The sequence below is a fragment of the Dermochelys coriacea genome, chromosome 1 (assembly GCF_009764565.3).
Source record: "Dermochelys coriacea isolate rDerCor1 chromosome 1, rDerCor1.pri.v4, whole genome shotgun sequence".
Taxonomy (NCBI): Eukaryota; Metazoa; Chordata; order Testudines; family Dermochelyidae; genus Dermochelys; species Dermochelys coriacea.
The window spans coordinates 257837198-257856066 of NC_050068.2; the positions used below are offsets into that span (position 1 = coordinate 257837198).

The 18869-nt window shown below is 50.3% G+C and overlaps 1 protein-coding gene across 4 annotated transcripts; it reads right to left on the minus strand.

Moving 5' to 3' along the window:
* Positions 1-5880: 5880 nt before the first annotated feature.
* On the minus strand, positions 5881-13028 carry PVALB (parvalbumin). 4 transcript variants are annotated; one of them, XM_038368300.2, is made up of 5 exons: positions 12571-12843; positions 10651-10783; positions 10118-10227; positions 7936-8014; positions 5881-6104 (listed from the first exon to the last, which is right to left on the minus strand). In XM_038368300.2, exons 1-4 carry the CDS (start codon positions 12629-12631, stop codon positions 7977-7979), a joined length of 342 nt encoding a protein of 113 aa, XP_038224228.1. In that variant the 5' UTR covers positions 12632-12843; the 3' UTR covers positions 5881-6104; positions 7936-7976. The 4 variants fall into 4 exon arrangements, with proteins under 4 accessions (XP_038224228.1, XP_038224239.1, XP_038224248.1 ...); XM_038368311.2 differs by lacking the exon at positions 7936-8014 and having other exon boundaries at positions 5881-6443; positions 12571-12842; XM_038368320.2 differs by lacking the exon at positions 7936-8014 and having other exon boundaries at positions 12571-12840.
* Between the last annotated feature and the right edge of the window lie 5841 nt (positions 13029-18869).

The following is an 18869-nucleotide window of genomic DNA, read 5'->3' on the forward strand; positions in this document are numbered from 1 at the left end:
ACCCTGAAATATAACATTCAGCGACCATAAAGCTACATACACATACACAAAATACCCAAAGCCCCACTTCCCCAAGAGAAAAAAAATAGAGAGACCAGCAAAGGACACCCACTCGCAACCATCCTCCAAAACAGCAGTTCTCAACCAGAGGTCTGGGAAGCCACGAGAAAGTTTCAGGGTGTCCACCAAGCAGGGCCAGCGTTAGACTCATTAGAGCCCAGGGCAGAAAGCCGAAGCCCCACTGCACAGAGCTGAAGTCCCAGGGCCCTGAGTTCTGTCTCCTGGGGCTGAAGTTGAAGCCCGAGCAACTTAGCTTTATGGGGCTTGTTGTGGCATGGAGTCCCAGGCAATTGCCCTACTTGCTACCCCCTAACACCAGCCCTGGCTTTTATCTGCCAAAAAGGAGTTTTTATAGCATATGGGGGGGGGGGAGGCTCAGAAAGAAAAAGGTTGAGAACCCCTGCTCCAAAGCACAACACAATCCTCTGGGATGGATGGATGGATGGATATGGAGAGAGAGAGTATAGTCTAGTGGTTAGGCAACCATCTGGAAGGTGGGAGACCCTGTGTCCCTACTCCAGTGACTCACCACCACCTTTTCCCCTGGTTGGATTTTGAATGGGACCTGATCTGGTAGGTGTGGTCAGAGCATGCCTATTGGATCGAGGCCTTCAGGTAAGATAAGCAGAGGAGTGGCTATCTTCCCCTGGTTTGTAGATCATGCTGAGGTTCAGGTGTCCAAGTAGCTAGTGTGAGGCAGCACTGCACATGCCCAGAAGTAGAAACTTAGGTCTGTTGGGAACTGTTACCGCAACAATGTAGGCCCCTAGTGAGTTTAGGTACCTATAGAGTGAGGTGACAGCTAAGCAGAGGTTTTGGGGATCACAATGACTCTTAAATTTGGGATCTAGACACCTAATCTGGGCTTTGGGCACCTGTAGTGGGGTAGTTGCCCCACTCCTGCAGAACAGGGGTTAAAAGCAGCCCTGGAGACGGCTGTGGCTGGGATAAGCAGTGAGAGCAGCGGAAGGAGTAGCTGAGCACAGGTGTGGTAAGCTCAATCAGGGCCCAGCTGGCCCTGATAAGAGGGCTTGGGGCCAGAAGCTGATGAAGTTTCACTCTAGCCTTAGAGAGAGAAGGACCTAGCTGCCTGGGAGCTCAGGGTACCAAACATAGAGCAGTGCTGGGGAAGGGCAAAAGGAGCTGTGGAGATCCAGCCTGGTAAACCCCCAGGCTGCAGGCCTTAGTGAAGGCCTACAAAGTTACTAGGGCTGCAGAGGGGCAGCCTGGGGTGAGGTAGAGGTAGGTGGTCCAACTTGGTGGCCCATAACTTGCTAGTGATGAGTGGCCATTACAGATGGCAGTCTGCCCCAGTGAATGGGGATTAGATGATGACCCTCAGTAGCCACTGAGGTAAGGTTGGGGTAGAGGGTTGGGGGTTCCCCTGGGAGGGGAGACCCAGAGTGTGGGGGTTGCTGGGGGACAGAACCCCTGGGTAAGGGGCACTGGGGTCTGGGAGGGACATGGCACCTAAGGCAGGTGAGACACTGGCCAGAAGGAGGCACTCTGGAGCTGGATGAGCTAATTCTAGGGATGACCAGTGGGAGGCGCTGCACAGGTGCTGTAGCAGTATGCAGACTCACCCAAGTACATTTGCAGGTCTGGAGCTAAGTGAGTCTGATTAACTTGTTTCTATTAGACCAGTAACTTAATAACACTGCTTGATAGTTCAAAACTTTATGTATTTCAGTATCTCTTCCGTGGTGCCCATCCTGAACTTTAGGTGCATTACAACTACTGAAAAATAAAAACAGTTAACAATGAAACAATCAGAACTTCAAAAAACCCTCTCAGCCAGCAGGCCCAAACACTGATAAAACTGCTATTTCATTCATTCCCTCCAAGCACCCAGTCAGCTCTCCCCACAACTGGTCCATTTTTAGGCATCTGACTTTTGTCCCTCCCCTAAACAGTTTCTTTTTTTCCCAGGGTTCCTACGATGACAGCACTTCAGTTGGAGAGGATCCAGACTAAAATATTCTTAACACCCAGGGAATTGATTCTTCACTCTGTAACACCAGTTTTACACCCCTGTAACTCTGCTGAAATCAGCTGAATTCCAGCAGTGCAAAATTGGTAACAGAGTGGAGAATCAGGCCCAGGTCTCCACATCCCTTTGTTGTAAGGGTTGAACATTCTGATTTTGGTGCTGTCAAGGTTCCTGTTCCCTTTAGCTTGCATCTGCTTGGGTTTTAGTGCACTCCTTTCATCTCCCATTTTAGCTGGCCAGTCTTAACTACCTCTTGAAGCACCACCACCTTTTCATTTCTAGGTTTCCTGATCCCATTGTTGCAAGCAGCTACCTGCATTTCCATTTTAGCTGCCTGGACAATGGTGAATTGGCCTCCTAGTACTTGGCTTTCTATCACTTCTACATTTATGAAATGGGCCCAGATTAGATCTTTTTGATTGGTCTCTGTCCCCTTTCAGATTTGATACACTCTGGGAAGCCTTTGATAGCTAGTAGCCCATGGATGAAGACACCAGGGAACTCCCTTCTCTCCCTCTATTCCCTCCTTTAGAGAAAAGTTTCTAAAACCGTTGGGGGAGGAAGATTCATGACAGTTTAGTGCCTGTTGGAGGGCATTCTTAAAGTGAGTTCTACTCTGAAAAGGTAATCTGTGTGGTTTTAAAAAAAAAAAAGGTATTGTCTCTAAATGATTTCCTTATCAGTTGTGTCTGGGTTACAAATAAAACAATGCATTCTCTAATTGTTGGCCCTATAAACTCCACTGGGATCTGGGAGTTAAACTGGGTTCTTTTCTTTTTGCACATTATCACCAGGTTCTGCATGTTGGCTTGTGTCCTTAGTGACCCTAGTGCAAGCTCACTGCCTTCAGCGTTCAGTTAGTTTCGTACGTCATCGTCCTCGTGAAGCAGAACCCGTAGCAAGTTGCACTCAGGGCAACAGAGGCAGATGACGACATCGCAGACTGCTGCTGTTCACTATCAGTTACAATCCTGGCCTCAGTGGAATCCTGTCAGGGCTTAGATTCCATAGTACAAAGGCCTTTATGGATACCTAAAACAGATACACTCTACACATGGGATAGTGAGAGGAGAGTAAAACCTGCTCTCCCATCCTTTAAAGTATCTTGTAGCCCGGGGAAAATCAGGAGAAGCACCCCCATCCCAGGCAAATTCCTTCGTGGCAGCAGGACAAATGAGCACAAACATTCTTTCATAGTGTGGCTGAACATAATTTACCTATCTTAAACCTCCTTAAATCTAGGGACCAAAGCCTATTCCGATTCCTCCCATAGTGTCAATTCCATGTCTTTTTGCAAACATGCCAAGCCACTGTCAAGATGTATAAAGGCTGTAGTGCTTATTTAAGGTTTATCCTCCAACATCATGACTTTCGTTGGGGTTTGATGATCGGGGGGAAATATTATAGAGGACTTAACATTCAGGACAGAGAGGGAGGTTTTATCTGCAAATCACGAAGCTAAGAGTGAATTTAACTCTGCTGCCTTGCATAGGCACATGACAGTTGTAGGGGCTTTCAGTATGTGATCTTACACCACAGGGCTATGTAGATATTTTATATATGTAACAGGCATAGTATAATGTATACTCTTTTGCAAGGCTGACCTAAAATCTGCCTATGGTCTCCAATCTACACAGTAAATTCTATGTCAGCATTAGATACATTAAACAATTGAGGGTTTTATTGAATTAAATATGAAAATGGTTAATTCAGTCAGTACTGTAGCCCCTGTAATGTAATTTAAGATTTTGTTTGTTTGTTTATTTGATAGTGCCCCAAACGTTTATTTACAGCATGCCGCAGATTTTAATATCAAAATTGTGTAACAGAATAATAGAAGTAGCCAAGAGGGTGCTGGGAGTTTTTGTCACTTGACTAGCAAACAATTGCGGCTTTTGGCCCTTGCAAAAATGTGGACACAGTTTGGGTTTATAGAGCAAGGACATTAGCTAAATGTTAAAAGATCAGCAGTGCAACAGTCAACAATACTTTGATAGTGAAATTTGTAGACGATCACACTTTATTGTGTCAGGCTGTTCAGACAGAAGTGGATATTGATTTATACTTGATTCACATTTGGAACATTTTTCATCACAACCAGACAGGCTAGAAACTTTGTTCTAAATGAAACTTTGAATTTTAGAGCCCAAGTGAGCAACCAAAGGTTTATTCTGCAACGATTTTTTTTTAAAGTAAGTTTCTAACCCTCATGGTTACAGAGAAAAGCTGGAAAATATGAATCCTAAAGGCTCAAAAACCAGAAGGCAAATATAAAGGATCCCAAATTCATTTTTACTTATTACAAATCACATGGTTTTTTAAGCTAATGTCATGATTTTTTGGGGCGGGGGGGGGAAGGAGGCAGCGCTGACCTGTGGTTTTTGAATGCTTGGGGTTGAAAATATTGCAGCCTTCTTGCTCTCTCACAGCTCATGCAGTAGAGGCTCATACCTGAAGCTTCAGAGGTGTCCCAGGTTTGACCCTGGCCAAGGATGAGTCTGTGTTACACTTGCCTAGTGCGCCCCGTGACTACTCTCAGTGTAATTGCATCTTATTGCCACTTGAGGTCAGCAGCTGCTGAGAAAAAGCCATCAAGTTAGCAAACACTATCTTGCTTTGACAGGTTTCAGAGTAGCAGCCGTGTTAGTCTGTATTCGCAAAAAGAAAAGGAGTACCCGTGGCACCTTAGAGACTAACAAATTTATTAGAGCATAAGCTTTCGTGAGCTACAGCTCACTTCATGGATGCATCCGATGAAGTGAGCTGTAGCTCACGAAAGCTTATGCTTTAATAAATTTGTTAGTTTCTAAGGTGCCACGGGAACTATCTTGCTTTATTACTCAGTTTTCATTTATTTAGACTACATGAAAATGAATGTGTTTTTCACACCCATCCATCCATTAGCATTGTAGTTCTGCAAAAGCCGAGGACTCCTTTTGTAGGAACACACACTTCAGTAAGTATGCTTCCTTCTGAGCCCACACTGAGCAATGTCCTGGGGAATGGTGTTATGGAGTGCTGACTGGCTTCACAGAGCGGTGTTGGTGCCTACAGTTACTAGAGGGTGGTGGTCTGTATGATGTGATGTTGGTGACTCAGTACCTAGTACTAGGAGTAACATTTACATGATACTTTTCACAACAAGTAGGTGTTTTAACACCGGCATCATGGCCAAATCTCCGCTGTGTATTTGCTTTTTTCTCCTTTTCCTCCTATGCCTTCATCTGGTGAATTGTTTTTCATTTCCTGGCCTAAGTAGTTGTGTAGTGTTGCTAGTCAATACACGCTGCACTCCATCCCAGAAAGGTTTCTATTTTCAGTGGTGTGAAATTATCCCCCTGCATGACTGATGCCAACCGATATTTCTGGAGAACCTTTCCTCCAAAGATCCCTAAGCACTGGACACGCTTAAAAAACAATATATTTGGGGAGCAGTGTCTTGATCACTGAAATGAATCAGGGAAAATATAGGCTAAATATTAGGAAATGCTTTATAGATAGAAGAACAGGTAAGTCAGTGGAACAAACTGCTAAATGAGGTTATGTGATTGCCAGTGCTAGATATTTGTCAAGGCTTTGCATATGCACCCATCTATCAGAGATGGTTTAAGGAGAGTGAAATCAGTCTTACCCCAGTGCAGGGATGTTGACTGAATGAGTCACTGTAGGTATATTTCACCCCAAGTAATTATTTTAATGCTTTCCCACCTTACCCTAACCAGAGATACAATTGCAGACATGGTTTCAGCAAAAAATCATAAGAAAATATCCCCTTCCTCTCAAACATACCCCAAACCTAAATGAAAGAAGGAACATGTGATAAGCAGAAAGTAGAGCCAAAATCTGTGACCTTTATTATCTTAACAGCATCTTTCAGCACAATTACAGAGTTACAGGGCTGCAGAGAACAGAGTGGGAGTATAAACTAACAAAAATAAATAGAACAGGAGCCAAGGAGGTCAGCAGGAGTTGGTTGGAATCAGGTGGGTGAAGGGCAGATGGAAGGTTCAGATTGGTCAAAGGCTTTATGGTTCAGCCACCAAAGTTATGAATTCTGGAGAAGAGAGAATTTGTTTAAAAATAGCAAGAAACAGTAAATTAAGAAGAAGCATGTTAGAGAGGTTCACAGCATCACCGAGACAGCAGGGGCAACTTCATTAACAACCTTTCACAATAATTGAATGGCTCATAAACCTAAATGCATCAGAGGGTCAGATTGTGGGTCAGAAAACCTCACAGTGAAGCTAAACCATTTTTGAGAAGCCAAAGAGGGAATTCAGGATATGTCAATCCACCCAGACTGCCCGTTGGTGCCCGGTTGGCCAGTCTCTTTAGCTGTGCCGTACTCCTTAGTCACAAAGTCAGTTTCCTTTGTGAACCCAACAGACATCACCTAAAAGGAAGAAGGCAAGCACTAGATATAAATTTTGTAGTGAGGTGGATTCCGCTCTGTCAGTGGCTGGCAGCACATCTGCAAATAAATTAATCATGGTTATAGCCAGATATTTTCTAAAGTAATAGTTATATTGATGCTGCTATTGTATATTGTCAACATAGTTCAAAGCTATTTATTTAATAAAATATATTATGTATATGAATAACCTCTATATTTTACACGTCTGTGAATGATTCCTATATTTCCAATATATCATATTTAAGTATTCTAAACAAATTCCAGAGTTCTAATTATGTAAAACTTATTTTCACTTTATTCTGAAATGCTCTTTGGACCATCAGCAGACTTTCCCTCAACATTGCAGAGGACCCAGCACAAACCCTGTGGTATTTCATTAAACTACCAAAGATAATCTCTGTGAATTTATTATAGACTAATCATTTCTCTCTCCAAACTGCTAATAAATTATTTGGGACACACAAGAGCGCAAAAGAGAGAGAAACTCATCAGAGCATTTTTTACCCTCTCCTGATTTTTCTTTTAATGTTTTTAACTTGATGCAACAAATAGTGGATTTGAATTCTGAACATATTTCATGACAGAGTTCTGAGAAAATGACTGGTAGAATTAGAAGTATTCTCAGAACCTCAGTGGGAGTGGAGCTTGAATGCATGTACTAGATAAAGGTTGTGGTCTACCTGAATAAAAGTTTGGATCTTTGTTCAGATCTTTTCCCTGTAGCACATGGCTTCTGACATCACAGGCCTAGCAACATCAGGCAGCTGGAGGAACTGAAGGGTATGATTTATATGTCCAATAGCACATAAGAGATCAAAAAATGACCTCAAGTACAAACCTTCCTCTTTTTGGTTTTGTCTTGTGCCCTTGGAATCTGAGCATGTGATGATGATGCCTTCCAGCTGAGGGACTGTGGAAGGCTAGACTCACCTCCCCTGAAACTGACTGTTGCCTCAGTAGCATTCCCCCTTCAGTCTGGGAGATGAGGTCTGGAGGATGGTCACCCTCCTGGGTAACATGGACCTGGGCTTGGAGATTGTTCTGGTCCCTCAATTTTGACTGAATCCAATGAAAGATAAAGGGATTCAGTACCTCTCAAGAGACAGGTCAGTACCTTGCAGGAGTAGGCCCCATGTTTTCAACACTTCTAGATTGGCAGGCCAGCCCCAAAATATAAATCTTGATCCATTTAGCCAGAAGTATAGATAATTGGAATAATTCCTGAATTCTGTGTAGAAGCAGAGATGAGCTCTGAACAGCAGATCTGAGAGATCATTCCTAATCTGACACATGTTTCTGAAGGAGGCTCCATAGGACAGCTAAAATGGAAGTTTACAATGAAAGAACTGAGGAACAGGTGGACCTGGCATGCTCAAATCAGTCTTCAGAAGGCACTGAATGCCAATCCTTCATCTCTCAGAACTGTTATGGGCTGCTGGGAACTAGACTGAGGGGATATCCAATTCATTACCATCATCTGCAAAAAGCTGGATCTCCATAGTCAGGTAATGATCAGGGTGGTGTTTGAAAACTTGACCCAAGGGATGGACCTGGGGTAAAGGAGGACAATTTATTTATTAGAAAAAAATCCAGTGTTTCTGTAGCAGAAAATATAGCATCAAAATTGAAAAATATCAAAGCTCAGAAATAGCTGTGGGAGTTCCAATTGCCGAGGCTTTCATGGTTGGTGAATCAGGCATATTGTGAGACAGGGCAAAGTGTCTCAAACATGTCGCTTATCACCATTTCTCCATTTCCTTTGCCCTGTCCCTCACAACATGTAAATTGCCACACACTCCACGCCTCACTGGTGCAGCAGTTTGCTAGTAGAATGAGGCTTGGGAGGGAGCAGAGCTCTGGAATGTTGCTCGGTGGGGGTGTGGCCAGAAGTGTGCAAGGAAAAAGAATCAGGATCTTGATTCCCTTCACACTTACAGTAGGGTAAATCCACAGTTACTCCACAGAATTCAGTGGATTTTCACAGGTGTGAAACTGATGGGAGAGGAGACTTGGCTAAGGAGATATTCCAGATTGCTCTCATAGAATAGGTCTGCTCCCAGGCATTGCTTCACTTTTTTTTTTAAATGTTGGCCACACCACTAATTTATGAGATGCTAACACTGTTCTCTTTCATATAAGCCAAGATGGGTCTGAAACATTTCCTAAGTAGAGATTTCTTTTAACTCAACTGAGATTGCTCCTGTTTCGCAGCCATGGAGGTATCAAGTGGGCCACCCAACTATGAGCATCCTTACAAGGATCTTCAGATGACTTGATTACTGCAAATTGCACTCCTGTCTAGATCTCTGGGAACTGAGCCACTGATTTGAGTGGGACTAGAAAGGCTCTGTCAGCAATAAAGTATATGAGATTTATGACATAGAACCCTGAGTTCAAGACTGCTGCTAGTAGTCAGCAGCAGCTCACTTTGCTCATATGTCACTGTGACATATCAGGGCCTGAGAACTTAGGCTCATAGACACTGTTCTACTGGTGTGCCATGGTCAGGCAGCTAAGTGTATCTTCTTTGTCACCTCTCTCATTGGGTAATTTAGTATGCCATCCCTTCTGTTTCTACCCTATAAACTGTGAGATCATGTTCGGTAACCTCACTTTCCCTTGTATTTTGCACACCATTTGAAGACAACACCTTTATAAATCCAAGAGAATGGATAATACTAAGAGACAGGACTATCTGAAGGAAAAATTGAGATGTTTCCAATTTTCACTCTGTCAAAGGGGCTGTCAGCATGATGGAGGTTACAAGTGATTTTCTACTGCTGAGCTGACATATGAATCCTAGCTAGAGCCCCCCCCCCCACCTCCTTCTATAATAGAGGGAAAGGGTTCCTTCAGACCTGACATCTTCATATCTGTTCTAATGAGCCTTGGTAATGTGGAGGAAGAGGGAAAGGGAGAAATGCCAGTCTGTGAACTATTTTGACCAGAAGTTGCCAGGAAGAGCGAAATAATCAGTTCCAATTTCTAGCCATGCTGTGGACCAAAAATGTGCCCCTTACTTGTAAGCCTGCTGATATATCTTGATGGTTTGAAGTTAAATGACAGGTTTCCCCTGTCTTCCCCTGTGAAGATCGTTACTGTCATGCATATGGTGGGAACTTGGATAGACAGTGAGGCTACACAATGGACTTACTCAACACTGAATGTTAAGAATTTACTTTGCTAAGCCATCAGAAGTCTTGCATCATGTTCTCATTTAAGTGAAACAGCATTTTTTTAATTAAGGAGACATGCTGCTAGTCAGCTCCTGCTCTCTCTCTCTCTCTCTCTCTCTCTCCCTGCCTCCAAATTCAGCTCCTGTAAACTCTGAGGGCCTGATCCTGAGCCCATTGCAACCAATGGAAAGACTCCCACTGACTTCGGTGAGGGTTGGATGGGGCCCTTTATCTCTCCCCCCTGTGAATGCCTTTACAGTCTCCCATCCTGTGCTAAATCCGGGTTTCTATGAATTCCTGCTCCCTCTAGTGTTGGGACTCAGCTTTTGCACCAAGGAAGGTACCACAAATTTAGCAAGCCCTGAAAGGTAACTAAAGGCCTCATCTGCCCTCCACAAGGTCACACCTGGCAATGAAGCCTGTGGGGCTTATACCTCTGTACGAGGGACAGAATTTGACCCTCCTGAAGCCACCTACCATCAAGGCCGATTTTGCCATCGCCATCCTTATCTCCGGCAGCCAGGAGTGTCTTGGTTTCTTTATCAGATAGGTCTCTGCCATCAGGAGTGAAGCCCTTCAGTACAAATCTAAAGAAAAGGCATGGGACAAAGAGGAGGCTGAGTTAATAGGGTTTAACGTTCCTGGTTTTTAGAGATGACTAGCAGTGGTGTTGAGACATGCAATTGAATCCAAAGGCCTGGCCCCGTTGGTGTCCTTCTTTATCACACAGAAAGAACAAGTGCTCTCGCCTGGAACTGTTGGAGATGGAGGAGTTGTGGTTAGACTACAGATCACTCACATAAAAGTTAGATAGCTTTCTCTCTACACACATTTGATCCTACTTTTAACTGTTTACTCCCCCTGCTGAGTCATGCAAACAACTGGACACTGCCCAAGACAGGGCAATTAGGAGTCTGAATGGGACTGCAGACTAGGGTGTGTTTTACTCAGATGAAAATATGAACACATCCTCTTAATGTAAGGATAGAGGGAGGACTTGACCTGCTTACTTCAACTCGTCTTCCTCAATGAAGCCACTTTGATCTTTATCAAGAATGTGGAAAACCTTCTTTATATCTTCCTGGCTCTTCTTTTTCAGTCCCACAATTTCAAAGAACTTCTTGTGGCAGAAGGATTCGGCCGCTGTGGGAGAAAAAGGGTGAGGCTGGGTTAGTTGTAGGCTGGTTACTGAGGCACATTGGTATAGATGCTCCTGATTTTCTCTCTCTCTGCCACAAAGATCCTGCCTTCTTAATCCTACCCCTAGATCAGGACCCCATTATGCTAGGCCTTGTACATATACAGAGCAATATGCAGTCACTGCCCCAAGGAGCTTAAACTCTGAATAATCAAAGGGCAAGAGACAGTGCCCCCACTGTACAGAAGGGGGGAAGTGACTTACCCAAGGTCACCCCCAGAGGCAGCGAGGGAGCTGGGAATTAAACCCAGGCCTCCTCCCTTCCTATCCAGTGCCTACATTGCCAGGTGTCCCATAGAGGAGTAAGAGCATTCACCTGAAACCTGAACTGGAGTCAGACTGTACGGAACATATTTTTAAAACTTCCCCTTTTGGAAATCAGAGTTCTGCCTGGCTCAGCCCTGCAGGCTGATGCAGAGAAGACATGCCTCTAGGTTATGGTGACAGCTCCCATTTCCTCATCCCCCCACCTGGCTTCAAAAGGTCAAGTGGAGCATTTTAGGAGCCAAAGGGGACAGGCAGAAGTCGTTTGTATTCTGGGGCAGGGGTCCGAGGGGCTGCTGTGCTGCATGGCCCCTGCAAGATCATGGTGCTGCACAAGTAGGGGGGAAAGATGAGGTTATCTGGTCCACTTCTGCCTTCCCTCACCAGCACCTCCACCCCTATGGAGCCCTGTAACCGTGGGGCTGGAGAGAGGTCAGGGGAAATCAAAAGTGCTGTGGACTTCCGTGTTTGCAAAGCATCCTTATCCCAGTAGCATCTCTGGGTTTACAGCAACCTAAGGGGGTTGGGTCTCGTGGGAGCAGCTTGAGTCCTGAGCCGTAGCTAATTGCACCCGGGGCAAGGTGCCGGGGGACTTTGTGGCGGTACTAGAACCATGGAGGCAGCTGCCCGAGCGAAGAGAGCGGGGCCCGATGTCCCGTCAGCTCCGGGCTGTCGAGTTCCCCGGCTGTGCGCTCTGTGTGTGGGGGGAAGGAAGAAGAAAGAGGCTCCCCCCTTTGCAGGCTGGAAAAGGGAGTTTTAGTTCGGGGGGGGGGGGCCTGGATCGTGTTCATCCGAGAGCACGGATCCCGACGCTTGCTTGGCAGAAGCCCGAGCCGGAGATGCAGCGGCGTGCGGTTTATTTGGGGGTCACCTGTCGGACGCTGGCGGAGAGAAACGGGGAGAGTTTGAAACGGGGGGCATCGATGTGTGCCGGAAGGAAGGCGCACCGCAGCCGTCTGTCCTGCGCGAAGCTTCTGCAACCCAGCAGGCTGAGCCCACTCTCTCGACTCATCTTCAGCCTCAAAAGCAAAAACCCCCTAACAGGACAGACCGCAGCAGTTGCGTCTGCCACTGAAACGAGAACCGAGAGCGCTGCGACGCTGGGGACAGGATTTGGGGGGCGGGGGGCTGCGGGGTGTCCCCCAGGCTCTGTTCCCCCCCCCAGGCATATCCTTCCTTAACGTGGCTACAGCTTTGTTCCGGTTGTAAATGTCTAGTGCCTAGGAGCCGAGTCTCTCTGCTTTTGCTACCTACTTCTCCTTCGAACGAATGGAGCGTTTCACGTCTCCAGCGTCCCGGGGAAGTTTGCAGAGGACACATCCCTGGGTTTAATAAGCCCGACATGCTCACCTTGCACGTTTCTCCCCATCCCCGTCGGATGTTTTATCCAGCCGGCTCCTCTGACCTTCCCCGAGCGGAGCACAATTGCACCGCAGCCCCGCACGAGGATAGAGGAAGAGCCACTCACCTGAAAAGGCTCCCACAGCCGCCTTGATCTCCTCCGCGCTGAACAGGTCCGCCATCGCCATCCTGCCGCTGGGTGAAGGGAGAGGCGAGTGCGAAAAGATTAATAAGTGCCTCTCTCATCATTCCTGCGCATATGACCCAAGCTGCAGCGCCGGCTGGGGACGGCACACCGGGAAGGGCTGGACCCGTGCCAGGGAGCGCTCTCGGGGGGAAGGGCCGCTAGCCGAAGTGGGCAGCGGAAGCAAGCACTCTGGGGCACGTGTGCGTCGGGGTGTGTGGATGGGGACGTGGGGGGGGGGTTCCCTCTGGAAAGCTGGAGACTAAGCTCCGTTGGAGCAGCGCCAGGGGCCGATCTAGGCTGGCAGAGGAGTTGTGTCAAGGGCAGACTCCCGGGTGCCGCGGGACAGAGCGAGTGGTGCAGCGCGGCGGGGAAATCAGACGTGCGCTGCCCCGGTTCCACACGGCGGCGCGGAGCGCGGCACTGCAGCAGATGCCCCGCGTCAAGCCGCGCGCCAGCTGGGGTGGGGGAGCGGATGGAAAGTAGCCTTAGCTGGAGACGCTTCTCCCTCCGCCCCCCCCCCCGCTCGGCGCCTTTGAGCCCTGGGCTGTTTGTAAGCCCCCCGTCTTAACCCGCCCCCGGGCTGAATTCTTCACCCCAGCCCCGGTTTGACGCCCAACACGCTAGACACGAGGACAGCCGGGTGAAGCTGGAGGTGCCATAGTAACTATGCAGATGTGCGGTCCTGCGGGCGCAGGCTGCTCAGGCTTTGTGCTGCGCTGCTCAGTCACCGCTGGGAGCCGCCCGGGAAGTTTGTCTGGATTGCCTGGTAAGCGCCTTGCCCATTGCTCGTCACAGAAATGATCCACCCGACCTCCCTCCTCTGCCATGCAAGGTGCCGGGGGCACGAGGGCAGGCGCTAGGGCAGATCCTGGCGGGAGGTGCCGGGGGCGCTGAAGCGGGGGGCCCCTAGGGCAGATCCGGGCGGGAGGTGCCGGGGGCGCTGAAGCGGGGGGCCCCTAGGGCAGATCCGGGCGGGAGGTGCCGGGGGCGCTGAAGCGGGGGGCCCCTAGGGCAGATCCGGGCGGGAGGTGCCGGGGGCGCTGAAGCGGGGGGCCCCTAGGGCAGATCCTGGCGGGAGGTGCCGGGGGCGCTGAAGCGGGGGGCCCCTAGGGCAGATCCGGGCGGAAGGTGCCGGGGGCGCTGAAGCGGGGGGCCCCTAGGGCAGATCCGGGCGGGAGGTGCCGGGGGCGCTGAAGCGGGGGGCCCCTAGGGCAGATCCGGGCGGAAGGTGCCGGGGGCGCTGAAGCGGGGGGCCCCTAGGGCAGATCCGGGCGGGAGGTGCCGGGGGCGCTGAAGCGGGGGGCCCTTAGGGCAGATCCGGGCGGGAGGTGCCGGGGGCGCTGAAGCGGGGGGCCCCTAGGGCAGATCCGGGCGGAAGGTGCCGGGGGCGCTGAAGCGGGGGGCCCCTAGGGCAGATCCGGGCGGGAGGTGCCGGGGGCGCTGAAGCGGGGGGCCCTTAGGGCAGATCCGGGCGGGAGGTGCCGGGGGCGCTGAAGCGGGGGGCCCCTAGGGCAGATCCGGGCGGGAGGTGCCGGGGGCGCTGAAGCGGGGGGCCCCTAGGGCAGATCCGGGCGGGAGGTGCCGGGGGCGCTGAAGCGGGGGGCCCCTAGGGCAGATCCGGGCGGAAGGTGCCGGGGGCGCTGAAGCGGGGGGCCCCTAGGGCAGATCCGGGCGGAAGGTGCCGGGGGCGCTGAAGCGGGGGGCCCCTAGGGCAGATCCGGGCGGGAGGTGCCGGGGGCGCTGAAGCGGGGGGCCCCTAGGGCAGATCCGGGCGGAAGGTGCCGGGGGCGCTGAAGCGGGGGGCCCCTAGGGCAGATCCGGGCGGGAGGTGCCGGGGGCGCTGAAGCGGGGGGCCCTTAGGGCAGATCCGGGCGGGAGGTGCCGGGGGCGCTGAAGCGGGGGGCCCCTAGGGCAGATCCGGGCGGGAGGTGCCGGGGGCGCTGAAGCGGGGGGCCCTTAGGGCAGATCCGGGCGGGAGGTGCCGGGGGCGCTGAAGCGGGGGGCCCCTAGGGCAGATCCGGGCGGGAGGTGCCGGCACATTGGCTGCACGTCGAGTAACTAAGCCAAGGGCCGGGCTGTGTCGTGCCTTCCAGCACAGCTGCGGGCCCGACCCCGCCACCCCTTCCCCTTGAAGGCCATGGGGCGGCTGCGCTGCCTAAGATTTTGAAGGATCATCGGGCACAGAGACGAAAGAGGCTTCGGGAGAAACTTTGTTCAGCCTCTCACTGACTCCTCCTCAGCTACTTGGTTAGGGAACACGCCCCTCCCCGCCCCGCGTCCCGCTCGGGTTCTGGTCCCGCAGAACGCCACTGAGCGCACGTGTGTGTGTTCAGAGATTGGGGTCCTTTTGTTTAACAACGGCGTCGCCTCACTGGAGGCGGGCCGGTGGGTGAATCTTTGGCACCCTCTCTTCCCCATTTGGTGGATTTGCTCGTGGCAGGAGCGCCTCGCTCCTTTGAAGTGAGCGGCAGCTCGCGAAAGCTTGGGCTCAAATCCATGTGTTCGTCTCTAAGGTGCCCCAAGTCCTCCTGCTCTTTTTCCTCCTTTCTCCGCAGGGGAACCACAGCCCCGCACCCAGAGGGCGCCTGGGTGTCTGGCTCAAGCCCAGAGCAGCTCTCCCCGAAGCAGCGGCTAAAGCGGACCCAAACAGAGCCGGGCTTGGGCCAACCCGAAAGCGCAGCAGCGCGAGTCAGACCCGGTTCCGTTGCCCTGTCCTGTGAGTCGAGCCGGGGCGCCAGGAAGACATGTGCCAGGTCCATCGCAGCTGCATTTGGCCCCGAGTAAAGATCAAGCCGGGTGACAAAGTCTTCCCTGAAGCTGGCCTGCGGAGCCCCGTGCCCACCCCCGTCAACCGCGCCAACCCTTAGCCCATGGCACGCCCCAGCGACCCCCAGCCATCGAGGAGAAACAGCAAAACGCCCCGGACACGCTCTTCGGAATTCAGCAGGTGCTCACGCCCTCTCCTCCTCACTTGCCTAACAGAGAGAAGCCCCTGCTTGTGTCCCGTGGGAGAGGGCCCTGGTGGACAGGCCCTGGAGGCTCCCTCCCATCGGCTGCAACCCACAAAGCAGCCGGGTGCCAAAGAGTTGTTTCTCTCCCCGCCTTGCAACTCGGGCTTTCTCCCCCAGCCGTGGCTGCGGCTCACGGGTCCCTGGAGTCACAGAACCTGCTTTGGGGCCAGGGTGCACCCAGGGCTAGCGGCAGGCAGGCAGGCAACACGCCCCACGATGTAAATATAAAGTAACAATAAAGCCACCATCGCCAAGCAACGCAGACAGCACCTTGGCAACGACAGCCAGCCGCCCCCCCCCGCCCCAGGTACAGCAGCCGCTGGGCAGAAACCTGGGACTCCCTTGCCAGAAAGGATGGAGCACTCTGCACAGCATCCAAACGGCTGCCCAAGGGGAGCTGAGGTCTAAAGAGCCAATTTCCTTTCTGCAAAAGGGGGCTTTGGTGTGTAAGGTTTGCTAGCGGGTCTTGCAGGAGATGCTGTTGTTTGCACCATCCTTCCCTTTTCCCCCTCGCTTTCCCTCCATTTCTCCTGACTATGTAGTCATTTCCCCCTCCACACAGTCCTGTCTCTCCTCCTCTGGAGTCTTCCACCTGCAGGCAGTTGGCTCCAAAGAGGGGCTCTCTGCTGTCTCCCTTTACTGTTATTTATGGGGGGAGGGGGTGAATTTCCCCTTTTTTCCCCTCAGGCTGAAGTCCTGCTCTCCTGCTCTGCCAGGACAAATTGATCCTGGCTATGGAAGTGGGCCAGTTGTTCACTGTTTACCTTCTGAACACTCCCAAGTGCTGTGGGAAGGGCTGTTAGATTTGGAGGTGGCCAAAGGAGGTGACAGCCAGGCTGGGAACCCCACTTATATAGGCTCTTGGTCTTTTCTATTTTTGGCGGATGATACCCCCTCCACACCGGTGTCAGCTACCCAGGGACACACTCAGTATCACATTCACCTCCTCCCTAGCTTATCAAGGGGCGCTATTAATAATCCTTGGCACCCATCTTCTCCTAGCTCCCGAAACCTGTTCCCTTGGCAGACTGGCAAGCGACACTTTTATTATGGAGTTTGTAGTGCTAAGGGTTCAGTTTGACATCTGGGGCAAATGGCTGCCTTAGTGATCGCCGAGAGCCCTGCTCAGACAGGGAGCCCCAGGTGAAAGGAGGCCTGCTGTATCTGGGAAGTAAGGGATGGGAAGACGCACCCTACTCAAGGAGGCATCAGAGACTAAGGGGGAGCAGGTTTAGGGATTAGGGATCCTCTAACTTTCTTGTCTGCTGCCTTGGCAAATCCCCTCTCTGTACAAGAGGCAATAAGGTCTTCCCCCCGCCAAAGCCGGCCTGCACTGAAAGTGTTACCGCTTAACCCTGATTTCCTTGCGAAGGTGGAATCCTGCTCTCAGACAAGACTGAGCCACAGTGAATAATCTTCTTTAAAGAGACAAGGTGGGTGAAGTAATATCTTTTATTAGACCCACTCCTGTGGGGAGACAAACTCTTCTTCAGGCCCCCTTTAACACAGAAGGGCCAGGAAATGGAGCTCTCTCATCTCAATCCACTGTTATCTTCTGGCAGGTGCTCATTACTATTGATTTATTGGTTGCTTTGTATAATTAGTAAAAGAATAATAATAATTAAGTGCCACTGAGCCCCATGTGCCCTTCAGTATTTTGGGGAGGGAACTTCCCTTTGCTATTTTCATTTCCCCTGGCATTTTTACAGAGTCTCGCTAATCACACCGATCTATCTGCTGGATGTTTGTTGCTGAAAAAAAGGCATCTCTTTTTTTTTTATTTCAGGGCATGTTAGCCAACTGCTCTCAAGTGCAGAACCAAAACAGATTGCTAGGAAATGGTCAGACACATCAGTAACACATCTGAAGCTCTCCTCTGGGGAGTTATTTTCCTGGTGTGAGTGCTGGATTCCAGAGGGAAGGGAACATAACAGAGGTATAGGCAAGGAAACTGGACCTAAATACTGCATCAAAGCCTTCTAGTTTCTGCATCACACTGGTGCTGGATTAGGTGGCACACTGGAAGTTCTCCAGCAGCTTGAGGCAATTTCAAAAGCGGACATTGTATGGAATCAGCTCTGAAGCTCAGTTGAGTGTCCCTTGGGTTATTTATCACATATTTACTTTCTTGTACATGCCCTTGAATTTCCAGTCCACCACAGAGTCTAGTTCAGACAATGGTAGGATGGAGATGCTGTTATATTTTGGGGGTGATCCTGAACTCCTTGTTCCTCCAGCTGCCCTAGTGCCCTGGCTTTGGGTGGATGAGAAGGTGTATCTAGTCATGTTATGAGCTAGCTGAGGTTTATGTTCTCGAATGTTTCCCTCAGGTAGGATAGCCACTAAAGCAGCTTGGACCCACAATGTGCCCTTTGCTTAAACCTGCAATGTGGAGTTTGTTGCTCATGTCACCCCTTCCTACCCGACTGATGTGGTAACAAGAGTAAATGTTGGTTTCGGGATGGCAGCATCCTCTTGGGTGTTTGTAGGGGGCTCTATTCCCCCTCCTCTTGGCAGCTAGCAGGGCAGCCTTTCCCTCTTATTTTCTTTTTTTAACTGGTTTGAGGAGATGAGGGCTGTATGCCTTTCCTCCTGGCCTGTCGCCCTGCCTTTCTCCTCCCTTCCATCTGGCCTGATGTGTGGAAATGTGTGTATTTGTCCACCAGTGGGGACCAAGAACCCAGCATCTAATGCAGAGCAAGTGGAGTGCTAGTCAATGTGATTGCCTTGTTTAATCCAGCAGTGGGAAAGCCACACGGATTAGAGGAAGAGACTGAAATCCTTTCTTATCCGCGGAGGTGGTTCCTGCTGAAGCCTATTCACAAAAAGAGAAGACAATCCACACCCCTCTGTCAACAGACAGAGAGCAAGGACTCTGTCAGATGCTAATTTACCTGACAATAATTCATTAACTAATATTTTTTCCACTTGGTGAGATTGAGATGCAGACCCAGACTCTTCTGGGTCACTGCTATGAATCCAGCCCAGGTCTGGAGTCACTGAATCTTGATAGAACCTGACATCTGATCAGTGAAAGTTTGTTTATATGAAATTAGTTGGGTAGGGATGGTGTCTCATCACACTAATCAATAGACATGCAGCTGCCACCTCAGCCGGCTGTTCCAGGAGAGATCAAGAACTGAGTAGGCCTTGGAAACTGAATTCACTTTTCTCTTTTAGAGTATGTCTTCCTTGCAGAGTTAACTTGGGCTCTTACTTGGGTGTTTC